This window comes from Teleopsis dalmanni, chromosome 1 (genome assembly GCF_002237135.1).
Source record: "Teleopsis dalmanni isolate 2A chromosome 1, ASM223713v2, whole genome shotgun sequence".
Classification (NCBI taxonomy): Eukaryota; Metazoa; Arthropoda; class Insecta; order Diptera; family Diopsidae; genus Teleopsis; species Teleopsis dalmanni.
In genome coordinates this window covers 52,215,363-52,230,397 of record NC_051846.1, presented here as the reverse complement: position 1 = coordinate 52,230,397, position 15,035 = coordinate 52,215,363, and the positions used below count along the sequence as shown (strand labels likewise).

The 15,035-nt window shown below is 29.6% G+C and overlaps 2 protein-coding genes across 3 annotated transcripts in view; both read right to left on the bottom strand.

The window, feature by feature from the left end:
- Positions 1-1,639: 1,639 nt before the first annotated feature.
- Positions 1,640-7,242, bottom strand: LOC119668308. Its single transcript, XM_038077771.1, has 6 exons — positions 6,965-7,242; positions 6,170-6,913; positions 4,472-4,520; positions 4,225-4,334; positions 3,606-4,130; positions 1,640-2,054 (listed from the first exon to the last, which is right to left on the bottom strand). The coding sequence occupies exons 1-6, from the start codon at positions 7,067-7,069 to the stop codon at positions 1,785-1,787; spliced, it is 1,803 nt and encodes a 600-aa protein (XP_037933699.1). The 5' UTR covers positions 7,070-7,242; the 3' UTR covers positions 1,640-1,784.
- A 5,590-nt stretch (positions 7,243-12,832) lies between these two features.
- LOC119668310 (motile sperm domain-containing protein 2-like) overlaps positions 12,833-15,035 on the bottom strand; it is a 105,914-nt gene continuing 103,711 nt past the window's right edge. Inside the window, exons 4-7 of one of the 2 annotated variants that reach the window (XM_038077772.1) lie at positions 14,385-14,460; positions 14,122-14,231; positions 13,700-14,056; positions 12,833-13,055 (exon numbers count right to left, since the gene is read on the bottom strand). In XM_038077772.1, coding sequence (XP_037933700.1) covers positions 12,849-13,055; positions 13,700-14,056; positions 14,122-14,231; positions 14,385-14,460 — 750 coding nt within the window. In that variant the 3' untranslated portion in view covers positions 12,833-12,848. Of the gene's footprint in view, positions 13,077-13,699; positions 14,057-14,121; positions 14,232-14,384; positions 14,461-15,035 lie in introns of both variants that reach the window. The other variant, XM_038077773.1, reaches the window with a different exon arrangement.

The following is a 15,035-nucleotide window of genomic DNA, read 5'->3' as shown; positions in this document are numbered from 1 at the left end:
TATTTCATACGTTATAAACAAAAAATGCTGTTTTAAAATTTTAAATGTACATCATTTTTTTTTCAAAGTAGAATATGACATTTAATACTTACGTTACCCAATATCAGTAATTTTCAAAATTTATGGAAAATAAATATGTAAAAATTATGAAAATAATTAATCGATATCTAATAATTTTAATGGCAATTTTTAGTTATTCTGAAAAGTATTAATCAACAATTAGCGCCTTTCAACACACATTTCGGCTACTTTTATTTGAAGATTTTTTTTTGCTTTCTTACAGATCTTCAGATAGGCTTAAGTGGTAAATATAGTAAAAGCAATATATTCTTACTTTTATAGAGAACTGCAGTTATTGCTTAGTCTGATAAAGTGTTAAACAATAATCCAGTCAAGGCGTAGAGAGGGGTTATGGAGAAACCTCGCATTTAGAAGAGAATAAAAATACTCAAATGCACTGACTCAACTAGCCTCAATATAATTAATTACCGTTGCATCAGCATTCCGTATACGGAAGAGATTCATTAGTCTTGGTAATGATGTTTAGTGATACCAGTACTTATATAGCAATAGGTACTAATTGCTGTGAAATATCGTTTGCTATGGTTATAATTATCGGTAACCTTGTGCTTAATATTATCAAATAAGGCTTCACTGTTTTTTTATCGATGATAATCCTTGTATTTTTACGACTAGGTTGTAACAAACTTGAACCACATACCAAGAAAGCTCTCGTCTTTATATTTGTTTAGATCAATAAATGTATTTGATTTGCTTCCCTATTTTATTGTTCATTTCTTTTGTAGCCTGTAATTTTTACTTCTTCTTTTATTTAAATATTTGAAGTTTTTATATTGTATAGAAGCCTAAATAACATTTTTTCCTATTATATACTTTAGAAAGGTTGTATTGAGTTTTGCATTTCTGAACCTGCAGTTAACCGTTTTGGATTTTTTGAAAAATTTAGGAACAGACTAGCAACCCTATTACAATATCTCGCATTAAAGAATATATTGATCACTTATACACTGTAGTTAAATATTGGAAAATATTGAAACTTTGCTTACAGATAGATCCATAGATTTTTGACTATAGAAAAACTTGATATAAACTTGATGTGATTAACGTGAGTAAGAACTAAATTAAGTTTGTCAAAATAGATCTTGATTATGATCAGCATGACAAGACGAATCGATTTTATGATATATGTGTACCTGTATGTTAGGGGCCATCCCTACCAGGGTGGAAAACACTACATATAGTATTTAATATCATCAAGAGATACAGTGTCCTCTTCCCATCAAGGAAGGTGTGGAATGCTAACCAAACATGGTTACATGATAACTTGCAAAAATGGTATACAGATGGATCTAAAACGCGTCAGGGTGTTGGAGTAGGAAAAGGCGGATGTTTATGTCAAAAAAGAAGCAAAAGAGCTATTCATGGTTGCGGAAATTAGCTACATGTGGTAATCTAATTGTAATGCAAATCTTTGATATTTATAGAAAAACATGTTCTGGAACATATTTTCATACAAGCTCTCAAAATAGGTGCTCTTAAACATGTTTAATACGAAGTCTTAGTATAAACACATTTAAACTATTATGTGATTATCTGATTAAAAAGACTGTGTTTTTCCGGCAAAGCCATATTATTCAACATTATTTATTGCAAAATAATTTTCGTTATATATGTGGATATTTGCAAGTGATTTAATTAGTATACGAAAGTGAAAGTTACCTTTAAAATTACGAATAATTTTTTGTGTATTATTTATAGTAATGTTACCGACGTCGGTAACATTGGTTACCGGCATTTTTACCAAAATTCGTATACTTCATTGATCCCATCTTCAAATTATTAGGACTGTTAGTATAATGTATCTTTGTAGGATTCACTGCAGGAACGGTTGGTATTCTGTGTTCAAAGTCGTATTGTTTTTTCAATAAATATACAAACCCTATGGAGAGTATAAATAACAATAACAAAGTGACGATTTGCAGAACTTGTGTGATTTTTAGTTGTGCTCCTAAAATACGACTTTGTCTCATATCCTAAAATTAGAAATAGAAAGTAATTAAATCCTAATGTCAAAAATATAATATTAATTTAAATAACTGACACATAATTATATAAATACAAATATGTATGTATATATATATATATAAATATAATTAATTAATTAATTATATATAAAATATAATTATTTTGTTCATGATGACGAGGCTCTGTGTACTCTATGTGAAGTAATATCATTATAAAACGATATTATATTATTTATTTTTACTACTTATACAGGTTTTTTATAGCTATATATAATTTCCGAGTAATTTATCTCAAGAGAGGACACCGAAGAGCACATTCGTCGGTTTTTCAAAGATTAGAGCCTAGAAATCAATAATATTCACTCACACTTAGTATCACCTATCATTCATAGAGCATGATTTCTTTAATTTTATATAGAGATAACATAAAATCTGGGGTTGTCATTGGGATTATCGTTATAAAACATACTTTGCTAATACTGGATTTACACAATAGATCTGATTGTAATTTTAGCTGTCATATTAACGTGTAGTAGTAGTATGAGTCATATAAACGTGTAGTATGATTTTACGTTTTAAAAACCTGATTTATATTTTTTTATATCCAAAACTCAATATATATATATATTGATATATATCAGTCTCCGTACGTTCGCGTTTCTTGGTATGAGAGGCAACAATGTCTATAGATATTTAAAAAATTATAACTCCAGTCGTTTATCAGTTTCCACATATGCGTTTTGTTTGGGAACTACCCAGACTTTTCAGAGTGGAGAAATAATTGTGGAGTAGTATATATATAATCTGTCAATAATACAGGCAATAAAAACTATAAAATAATAAAATAAAAACACTGAAAAGCTGACACTTATTGTCAGTGGTGTCGATTCTTTATCGGGGCCAATCGTACATATTATAAAACGTTGCCATTGCCAGTGGTCTACTATATTCATAACTACTTCCCTAATAGACTACAAACACACATGAAACACGCATGATGCAGCCCGTGAGTGGAGATAAGTTTCGCTAGAGTAAAGTTAATACATATATCTAGATATTATTGTAAAATACTAAAATTCTATTGTTTTATGCAAAAATTTTAAAATTAAAATATATTCTCCTGCGGATTTTTATTGGAAGGATGTGAGTACTTCCTAAAAAAAGTGAAATTCCTGATAAAAACCAACACATTGTTCATCTAAACGATGAATTCATTTATCGTTTATAAAATATTGATGGATAATCAAGTAATTTTTATTATTTATCCAAAATCAGATAATTTTTATTGTTTATCCATTAGCTATATATGGTAATGACGGGTCTTTATATATGATAAATTTTGGATTATTTTGATATATTAGTCATCAATAGTAATTCATATAAGTTGATTATTAATAATTCTGTGATTGATAAACAAGCACACATACATGGCTTGTGGCTCATGTGAGAACGATATTGAAAATGGTTTCCAAAACGAATGAGGGACGTTTTTGAATTCATTTTTTTTAAGTTTGAAAGATTGGTATTAATGTCATTGAAATATATACAACGATAGCTTACCTCTTCATCACCATAAGGATAATCATGTTCATGATGTTCAATGGGATAATCTGGTTTAACAACTGTTTTAGTATTTTCCACCATCTCCGGTTTTTTTGGAGTGTTTTGTTTATTATCATTTACATACACTGTATAATTTGAATCTTTAATTTTTTGAGTATTAGGATTTGGTAATATTGCAATTGGATTTATTGTTGGTTTTAATATAGCTTTTTCACTTGGACTTATTAAATTATGATCACTTTTTGTTGATAAATCCAGTGGGGCTGAATAAGCACAAGTTAAACGATGTTTATCAACATAAGGACTCCTCGGAGTAACTAATTTCCAGATATTTAGCAAAATATGTGATGCATCAATATCTGGAGGGATTTTCATCGCCATAACAAGAAATTTTTGATTTGTAGTACCTTCATCAAGATATTGTTCTGGTTTAATTTTAATAGTAACACTTACTGTTTCGAATGGACCCAACAAACCAACATAGGGTTTAACAAAGAACTTTTCTGCTGATGTTGTCTTTATCTATAAAGTACATATATTAGTTGCTCATATAAATAAAATAAAACAAAATAAAAAATAAGCAAATAAATAAACAAAAAATAAACAAAAAATTTACCATAAAAGTAAGAGTAGAGTGTGTTAAACTTGTAAGTTTTAAAACAGTTAAACTTTTTTCACCTCTTGGGAATATCAGAACATCGTTTGGAGAAATACTCATAAGACCAACTACACAAAAAATAAAAAAAATTAGGGAGTCATAAGTTCAAGTGGTGTTCTTTGTTTTTTTTTTTAATATTAATTACATACATTTATATATTTTATTTATATTTTCTCATATAATAATTTTATTATTAAGCACTTACGATCAGTATCCTTTTTAGCAGTAGACATTGGAGTACCAGGAGAAAATACCTAAAAATAAAAATGCATAAACGTTCGAATGTCAAGTAATAATTTTTTAAGTCCAAACAAATTAAGCCCAAAAAAATTATGTATGGACTATAAACTAATTGAAAAGAAATTCGAATATTTCCTAAGATCACTGATGGTGAGTGCTTGGCAATATTTGAAACAGCGTTGTATGGTCAGGTAAATTTCAATAAACTAACTAAAGTTTTGTTCTTGTCTTTTCTTTGCTATTCGAATCCTTTTAATTTTTAAAAATAGCTAATTAATTTTTTTAAATGATTTTGTATTTAACAGCTAATTTTATCAAAAGGAAAAAAACAAAAATATATATATTTGAAATATGTAGTAGTAGAGAGAAATGGGAGCTGATATATATATTTAAAAATATATTAAAATACAAAGTATGTTTTATATCTTTATATAAATAAAGATATTTCATATAATGCTATTTTAAATAATTTTTTCCTCTTTCTAATTATTATAATTTTTATGTTATTTATTTTTTTTAATTATTCTTATGTTTATAATTTTTATTTTCAATTACATATTCACTGTGTGTGCATAATGTATACATTTATGATAAGTTAGAGGTACAGTTTGTTCTTTTCCACTGTTTAATAAACATATTTCAATATAATTGATTGTAAATAATTATAAAATACACAATAGAACAAGTAGCAAATACAATGCAAATGCAAAAACTAGGTACAAAAATTCCCTAGTATAAATCAAAGTCAAGTAAATTTAATCGATTTATGAGTTACTGAGTAAATCGGTGGCAACACAAAAATTTGTTACAGGAACAAAAAAGTAATGCGAATATTACTCCATGTCTGATTTAGATATATGTCATTCGTATATAAAAGCCTTTTAAATTCTTATAAAAATATATTGAATATTTCTTGAATAAAAAGTAGATTTACATATTTTCAGGGTTCATAACCTATTCATTATCAGCAAACTAATCCATATTTTTGACTATAAAGAAGTATCTTACCTCAACTTAGCGAAATTGATAATGAGTCACTAAAATCATCATCTAAATAAGATGGTATTATCTAATTATGTCATATATACTTCAAAGACGATAAGATATCAAGTCATATAGGTGTCTGTTTATCAGTGTGGGAAGAGCATGAATATACTTTGAACATCATCATTGATCTCTGTTTCATTTAACAGATTTTAACAAGTTTTTGAACTATGTAAGCTATATCTCAATATAACATATTTCTATATATACCCAGATTTAAAGTTGTTACATTTTAAATTTGATTACACTGACAAAAACGACACAGGTCATCTAGTGTTATATTAGTATATACAAATGAGCTGGTGGTTTTTATGCGTTGTGGAAAAAATTGTTTAAACCAATTGCCTTTACTAAAAACCGTTTTTAAGTAAAATTAACGGATAATATTTTATTCCATTTCTAAAAACAAACAAATTTTTTTATCTATAACAATGATAATTGTACTTGTGAGTTATTTTTGAGTACTGTTAAAAATAAAGGACTACTATAAAATCATTTAAGAAAGTCTATAAAAAAAAAAAGATATATTCAAACTAATTTAACGATTTGTATGAAATTTGTAATAAATTATGCATTACTACATTAAATTACATTTAATTCTAATTATATCAATACTTACTTCAGCGGAAGGCCCTAATAGGTCTTGAGTTGTAATTTGATCACTAGGACTCGCTATCGGACCTATATTTATTTTCGATTCTTCTGGCACAAAAGGTTTTAGTTGTACTTTTTCATCACTTTTGGATTTTTTAAACTGTTCGTTAGTTACATGTGGATTAAACGACATAAGAGGCACTGTTTGTAAATATTCATCAGTGATAGGCTTATTTAAGGGTTCTTCATTTTTGTACGGTTGAAATTGTGTTACAGGCTCTGTTTGAAAATTAAAGTTACTGACAGGCATAGGTAACAGCTCTTTATTTGAATGTGTTTCATACAGTTTAGCAGGCTCTGTTTGTAAGTTTTGCTCTACTAACGGTTCTTTTTTATTTTCGTGTTCTATTTGAGGTTCTTTTTGTGCATTACGATTTGAACGGTCTCCACTCATGTTAGTTTCTTCCTTGAACCAAGGAATTTGTCGTTCGTCTCTTCTTACTTCGCTATTAGTTTTATAGGCACAAACTAAACGAGTCTCTTCAATGTAAGAATTGTGAGGTAGATTTTCTTTCCATATTTTTAAAGGTTCCTTTTGATGAACGCCTACTGGAACTGGCATAACTAAAACAAGAAATTTATCCTTTCCATGACTTTCTGCTATTGTATGGCCCGGCTTGAGATTGATAGTGACTTTGACCGATTCGCCTTTTTTCAAAATACCTGCAATTGGTTTGACACTGAACTTTTCCGGTGATGTTGTTTTCAACTGCAATATATTTTATATTTAACATTTCTAAAATTATATATAAATATTTACTTTAAATGTGATGGGAACATTAGTCAAGCTCTGTAGGTCTAACACACTCTGACCCTCATCTATTCTGGGAAATAGTAAAAAATCTTTCTGAGAAAGTCTTAACATATTCAAATTTGTTATAATAAAAAATAGAGGGTCAGAGGGAATTAATATAAAACATATGGAACAAACTGAAAACTTAATTTTAAATATAATTTAAAATTTAAGTTTACTGCAAAATTTTGAAAAAGGCATTACGTATCGGAAAAATTCTAATAAGGAGTAAACTAAAATTTCGATTTTTCTTACTCTTAATTATAAAAATATTAAAGTTATTTAAAATAGAACTTATTTAACAATTGGGGCTTATGTTGCTATGTTATATATTGATATTAAAAATGTACTAGAAGTTGAAGTTTTGTATTTCTTTAGGAGTTGTTAGTATGAGGATACAGACAAAATTATTGAACATTAATGGGGTATGGGGTCTGGAATATATCAGATGTCAACTTCTACCTTCCCGCGGTACATCTGTTTTCACTGAACAAGCTTTGGCAACCGAGTACTTGGCGGTACAACTATGCTGACATCTTGGTATAGTAGGAAATGACTATAACCACACAGCGAAACGTGACAGGTTTGGAGGCCACATGCTAGCAAATAATACTGATATAACAGCAGCCCTGTTACCAAACTTTGAGAGTTAAAGGTTGAGAAACAAACTGACTGAATATTTTGATGACGAACAATGGCTTACGTACAATGACTCGACTTGCTCAGTGGAATGTTAGAACTCTATTTCAAGCAGGAAAATTAGCACAAATGACATCTGAGTGCAAAAGGCTACGCGTTGATGTTTTGGACATCAGTGAAATGAGATGGAACGAATATTTCGAATGAGATGGAAAACATACTGCAAGTGAAGATTTAATTATATACACAGGGATGCCTAATTCTAATATCTGAACCAAAAAATTAAAAATGCTCTATTAAATTGGCACGCAATATCAGAACGAATAATAACAGCACGTCTAAACACTAAATTGCGTAAAATAACAATTATCCAATGTTATGCTCCCACAGAAGAGAGTGAAACAGAAGTTGAAGAGCAGTTCGTATGTCAACTACAACGACATTATAATTCTAATAGGAAACTTCAACGCAAGAAAGGGTAACACTGATTCCGGTTTAGAACATGTGATTGGAAAACACGGCGTTGGAGAAAGAAATGAAAATGGTGACCTCCTGTTAGAAATGTGCTCGAAACATGGTTTGGTAATAGGAAGCTCGATGTTTATACACAAAGCAGTGCACAAAACAATTGGACCATATTTGTGTCAGCTAACGTTAGGCAAGAACACTACTTGACGTCAGAAATAAAAGAAGCGCGGAAATAGACAGTGACCACTTCCTGGTATTAGCAGAATTCAGATTTAAAACAACTTGTGTTATGCGTAACAATAACTCAAACAGAAAAAAGTTCCAAATTAATAAAATGAAAGACAACAATGTTAGATTAGACTTTGTGCAGTCAATGCGAACCAAATACGAAAATAGATGTAGAGATAGCCAGACGTCTGATGTTGAAAATTTGGAAATAAATGTCATTTTAGAAGCAGCTACTGAAGTGCTTGGCAATGCAATAGAAACAAGTAAAGAATGGTTAAGTGTTGCGTTTTGGCAATTAGTAGAAGCCAGAAAGAAGAAAAAGGCAAAACTCTTAAGCTAGTCCAATACAAGAAGCGGTTTGGAGCTTCAGAGAGACATCGATAATCTGACTAAACAAATTAAACGACGTGCAAGGAAAGATAAGAGAGAATTCTTTAAAATTCTAGCGCAAGACGCTGAAAACGTTGCACAGAAGAAGGACTTGAAAATCCTATTCCAAATAACCAGAAAACTTACAAATGATAGTTCCATAAGAAATGTGCCGTTATGAAACCAGGAGGAAAACGTTAAAACAAAGGATGACAATCAATTAAAAATTTGGCGGGACCACTTTGAAAAAACATTCAATGTTCTTGCAAACAATCGAGAATTGCCTCGAATCGGCGGAATGAGAAGACTGTTACGTAATATTAGCACTGAACCACCTAGTAAAGAAGAAATTTCAGAAGCAATACATACGTTAAAAATCGGAAAGTTTGCAGGTACCGATAATATACCAGCTGAATGTTCGAAGGCTGACATTACATAATCCACCGAAATCTTATTCCCGTTTTTTAAGAACATTTGGCACTCAGAAGAGATACCATCCGACTGGAATGAAGCATTGAGAGTCTAGTATCTAAAAAGGATAACCTTGCCGATTGTAACAACTGGAAAGGGATTTCATTACTTTCCACATTAAGCAAAATTTTCAACAAAATAATTTTGAAACGCATTATGTTATTCAACTAATAAATGAACAACTTCGCAAAATCAAGGAGGCTTTCGAACGAACCGGTCCTTTGTCAAGAATATAAATAGCATGCGTGTTATCATTGAACAGTGCATCGAGTTCATTACAGTTCTGTATGCCGTCTTCAAAAGAGGGGCGATCTGGCCAGCGCTAGGTATAGGTATATAGACTAGGTATAGGTATAGGACTAGGTATAGGTTGGGAGATCTAGAGTATGCGAATGACATTGTATTGTTTTCTCACAGACACCGAGAGCTTTACTTACTTATGGAGTATTCTATCGGTAGATGGAGGTGCGAAAAAAGACATTAATAGTCGTATTCGAAAAGCGCGAGCAAAAGTATGATTGGATTGGACATACACTCCGTAAGCCTTATGAAGATATCGCGCATGCTACATTTACTCGGAACTCCCAGGGGACTAAGCGAAGAGGCAGACCAGAAATGACCTGGAGAAGGACAGTTCAGCAAGAGACGGGCAAATCATTTAACGAGTTAAGAGCAATGTCACAAAATAGAAACCAGTGGAAAACTCTTGTAGACTCCTTACGCTCCTAATGGAGTATGGGAATAATAATAATAAAAATAATTGTTCATACTAACGGTTAACACCTAAAGAAATTTTTACTTTTTAGAATTAGAAGAAATGATCAATCTTGACTTAATAAAATTTATTCAAACCAGATGACTTATTAAAGGTGGTTGATGAGGGCCTAATCGGCTCAGATTGATTAAATAAAGGTACGCCAAATCCAATTTAAACAATAGTTCTATTTAATAGTTAACTATTTTCTATTTCTATTAGTCTATTTACACAATAGAATATTAAACAATAGCCCTTTTACTGTCAATCGCACTAAAACTATAAGATTTATTAATTTTTTGCGGCATACAAAAGATTCTTTTAAGCACTGCGTAATAAAGAACGGCGTCGCTGTGATTAATGTTATACTTTTTTCAACATTCAATCAGCAGAGTGGCAGCCATAGTGTTTTTTATATGGGTCTCGATAATACATAGGGTGCATCTTCTAATTTCGCCCACGACGATACTACTGCTAAAAATTGTAGTAACTGGATATATATATAGAAATTATATTCAGTACTGTGTTTATATTAGTACAGTATGACATCGTCCATCATACATCCAAGCAAACCTAATTGGCATATACAAAGCAACTGAGCGACCTATTGCAATTTATGCTGCACGCTACGTATTCAAATATCTCATAATTCTGCATTGTATATTTCAACCTGCTACCGTCGTATATTTTCATTTTCATGCGGTTTCTAGAATGCTTTTTTCAAAGAGCATAATCAACTACTATCCAACCAACTTTTTCTAGCGAGCCAAATAACTAGATATCAAAATTGGATTAATGAATCAGTCAAGACCTTTTTCCTCCTTTTTCACATTGGTATCTCTCTTCGAAACCAGAATTCCATATCGAGACTATGTGCTTTCTTCAAGACAATGTTTATAAAATAACAAGGTGTTTAAGATAATTTGGATTAAATTAATAGGGATACAAACAGAATTTATTTCGCATTAAGAACTGTACTGGGACAACTTAAGAAACAGTATAGTTACTTGTAACTACACCATATGTATATGGTAATAGGCCGCAATATCGCTTATGACATCACTCATCTGTTGACCTATCACACTGTAGTGGCATTAATGATTTATGATTTTTTTAAAGTACATATTACATACTTTAAATATTGTCCCTTTCTAGCTTCCACTTTCCGCTCTTTGAATTCCCATTTATTTCAAAAATTTTCCAACGAGCATGCAATATAAAAAAGTGTTTGCTAAGTGCAGTGAAAATATGGAATAAAACTCTTGAAAACGAGTTCATCGATTCATCGATGTGGGGTTCTCTCAGTGCTTTTTTACAACTTAATATTGAAACATATTCAATTGTATGGTATTATACATATATTTCACTTGCGATATTCACTGATAATGGTAAAATATAATAATTTCACAATCAGTTTTAGTTTCTTTACAATATTTTAATGACAAAAACTTTTAGTAGTTTTAACACATCAATAGTTTCAATATTTATTGTAAAATATGTTACCTTATTTGCAACATTTACTAATAAGAAATGAAATACTATTTATTTTGACCAAATATGTTTATCCGGTATAATGTTCAATATAAACCTTTTATCCTTCCTCCCCCTTCATCTCCCCTAACCTCTACCCACTCACTTCCCTACTCGTTTAATCGTCTTGTGTATCCTTTCATGTTATCTGCTTATAGGTCCCGGCGGGTTACAACAACAACCAACTATGTTTTAACCAAAAACATAATACAAAGATTTTGAATTAGGTTTTCATATTGATTTTTATTTTTTATTTGAATTATATCCATTGTATAAAAAAAAAATCTTTACGGTATTCTTAAGACATACCTTTTGTCCTTTTAAAAATAATTTTTGTCATGTTCTAGGTATGTAAATTTGAATGCATTTTCCAATTTATGTAATTATTTTTCTCAATATTCCACAGATTTTATACCTTTGTGTTTGATACATAGTGGCATTTATTACATATATGTATGTTCGGATTTTTCAATTTTTTTTAAATACACATAAATAAATGTTTATAAACATATTGTTTAGATACATAATACATGTGTATAAGTTAAATTTTGAGTCTATATAAAAAATTAAAAGAAAAATTAATTTTTGTTCCAATAATTAAATTAATTATATTTGCTTATGCTATATTTATTAATATTATATTTTCATTGTAATTTGTTTTAATTTTTAATAAATTTTAAACAATAATTATATAATTAAATAGAACTAGTAATAAATATATTATCATAACATATATGATATATACTATCAGAGTACACATTATATATTAACAGACTCACATATATTAATTATATGAATAATATAAATAATTATTGGTATATACTATTTATATTACATGTATTATATATGCTACATATATATAAAACCACTGATTCTATATAAAATCATTTTAATAAAAAGTTTTGTTTTCTATATATTTATATTTGTAATTATAAAATTTAAAATACATATAGTTAAAACAATAAGTTAATTAAAATATTAAATTAAAAAGAAACATACATTTATTTACAAGTCTTATTTACTACTATTTCATTAATTAATTGGCCAATGTTCCTGTGTTTTGTGTATGTAGGGTGCGATTGCAGTTTCATTTGTTCTCGTTACGGAATAAAAATAAAATGTTAGAGTTATAATGCAAATCAGCATCGAAAATGATAAGATGAATCGTGCGAATTTACGTGCGAACGCAATTAGACCAAGCAAAAACCCACCTCCTGCAACACCACCAGTTTCTTTGCTGAAGAGCTTTCCGCAATCAACCTCAAATTCATTATCTCCAGTATCGAATTCAAAATTTTTTAATTGGTTTATGGTTAGATCTAAGTGCGATCTACAGCATTTGGCAGTTTCCAGAAGTTGTTGCTCGGTCAAATTGCACTTCGACATTAGATATTATAATGTTTGGCCAGGCAAACACGTAAACTTATTCATCTCAGCTTTTAGTGCCGCATCTATGTGTGCCTGTGGATTAAATTGTAATTGCATCTTCATTAAATACACCACAACTGTGGCAAGGAAGAGTATGAATAGCAACGTGATGCATTGTAAGATTTGTGTGTATTTAAGTTGCTTCTCCATCTTCTTGGCATGTGCTGATAGCTAGAAGTAATGAAATGGGAACTACATTACTAATTATTTGAAACGTAAAGAAATATTTTAAATATTTAATATATAAAATTGTTTCATAAAAATCTATTAAGACAATACAAATGAACTCTGGTGACGCATATTGAAATTATAAAAGTAAATTTCCTTGTATCCATCTGAATAAGTAAGGTCCATCTGGGATGACAAAATTTCTTTTTTACTTGGAAGGAGTTTATGCTAGATTTCTATTCATATTGTTTCTGACCATTTATTTTTTTTTGAGTTGGAGTAAAAGGAGAATATTTGTTCGAAAGCTCCAATTTTGATCTCACTTAATATAATCCGTAATGATAAATATTTTCATTTACATTTGATAAACTGAATATTCGGTGAAGGTCAGTTGTAACCGTAGTTCTACTATGTTCGCATTATTTGGTTCCGTTTGTAGCCTACAATGCTGTTATTTTATATTACAAACTATATCTATTGTCACAAACTGAAGTGAAGCTATTCAAGGTGTGCCGTATTTATTAAATATCCCAAAACTTTATTTTTATTCAAATAGTTTAATATCACCAGTAAAAGTCGATATATGTTAAAGATGCATTAAATGATTTAAAATGTTCAACTTTATACAGAGAAGTGTCATTACTTACATCACTAATATTAACAATATCTTTGCCGATTTGATCAACGTTCGATTTTGACTTTTCATTATTAGCATATTGTGCGATATCTGTTGAACCTTTGTATACACAAGTTAAACGATGCTCCTCTATGTTTGGACTGTTAGGAGGCACTTGCTTCCAAAATGTTGTCATTGGTTCCGATTGATCGATGTTTGAAGGCACTGGATGTACCATAACAAGAAATTTATCTTTTTCTTTTTTCAAACCACCATCGGCTAGTGTCTGATCTGGTTTTAATAAGATATTAACAGTGACCGATTCACCTTGATTCAAAACACCACATCGTGGTCGTACACGAAACTTCTCTGGAGATGTTGTTTGAATCTGAAATATAAGTCATAGTATATGGTTTATATTTCTTAGTTTTAAAAATATTTATATAAATTTACCTTATATGTGATCGGAACATTGGTTAAACTTGTAAGGTCCAATACACTTTCATTGCCATTAGTTGTGGAGAATGCAAGTGTATCAGTTGGAGAAACACGTAGTAAATCGTCTATATAAAATAGGTTATATAATTTGAATTAATTATATTCTAATAAAAATTACAATTATACATGTTTTTTTTTAGTTATTTAAAATTAATTTTTTAATTTGATTTCTATTACGAAACTAAATTTTTATTCAAAAACTGTTATGAATAACTTACGTTCCTGAGGTGTGTGTTGGTCCCTAAAATCTAACATTTGTGGCACTCTGGTAGGGCTGCTATTAGCAAAATGCACCTGAAATTAGAATAGGAAAAGAAATTAATATACTTTTTATAATAATAATTTAAAAAAAAAATTATAAATATTTTAAATGCTTTTCATTATTCTATAACAATCACCTGGTGTGAGAAATAAATGCAGTAATATATATGGGAACAATATATAATATTCAAAGGCATTCAATCATATACATACCAGAAGAAAAGTTATGTACTAATGAAAAACTTTCTTTCAATTTCAAAAATTAGCCATCATGATTACATACTTTTGATTTAAACATTAAAATTTGTTTACTGATAACCTAGGAAAATAAAGCTGTTTACTTCTTACTTCTTGTTTAAAGATATATTAGAAAAAATAGATATATATATGGAAAGTTTTAAAAAATTATAATTGACCGGTTTTTAGTCTCTTTGTAGGTCAATTAAAAACGAAGTACCTATAACCTTAATGAAAAACATCATTACAATATTTTCAGTTTACGGTGGGTCATCAGTTCGCTCAAAAGGAGGAGGTAGAAAGTAATGTTGCATATATAAACTGTTGTGGACTAATGATTTTAATGATTTCAATGGCAGATTAAACCTAGA

What these genes read in the sequence shown, in the direction of transcription:
- LOC119668308 (XM_038077771.1), bottom strand. Translation starts at nt 7,069, where the DNA reads ATGTTAAGACTTTCTCAGAAAGATTTTTTACTATTTCCCAGAATAGAT. An exon ending in TGCTAAAAAGGATACTGATC is followed by an intron (nt 4,335 to 4,471) that starts GTAAGTGCTTAA and finishes TTTTTTGTGTAG; the next exon opens with TTGGTCTTATGAGTATTTCT. An exon ending in ATCCTTATGGTGATGAAGAG is followed by an intron (nt 2,055 to 3,605) that starts GTAAGCTATCGT and finishes TTCTAATTTTAG; the next exon opens with GATATGAGACAAAGTCGTAT.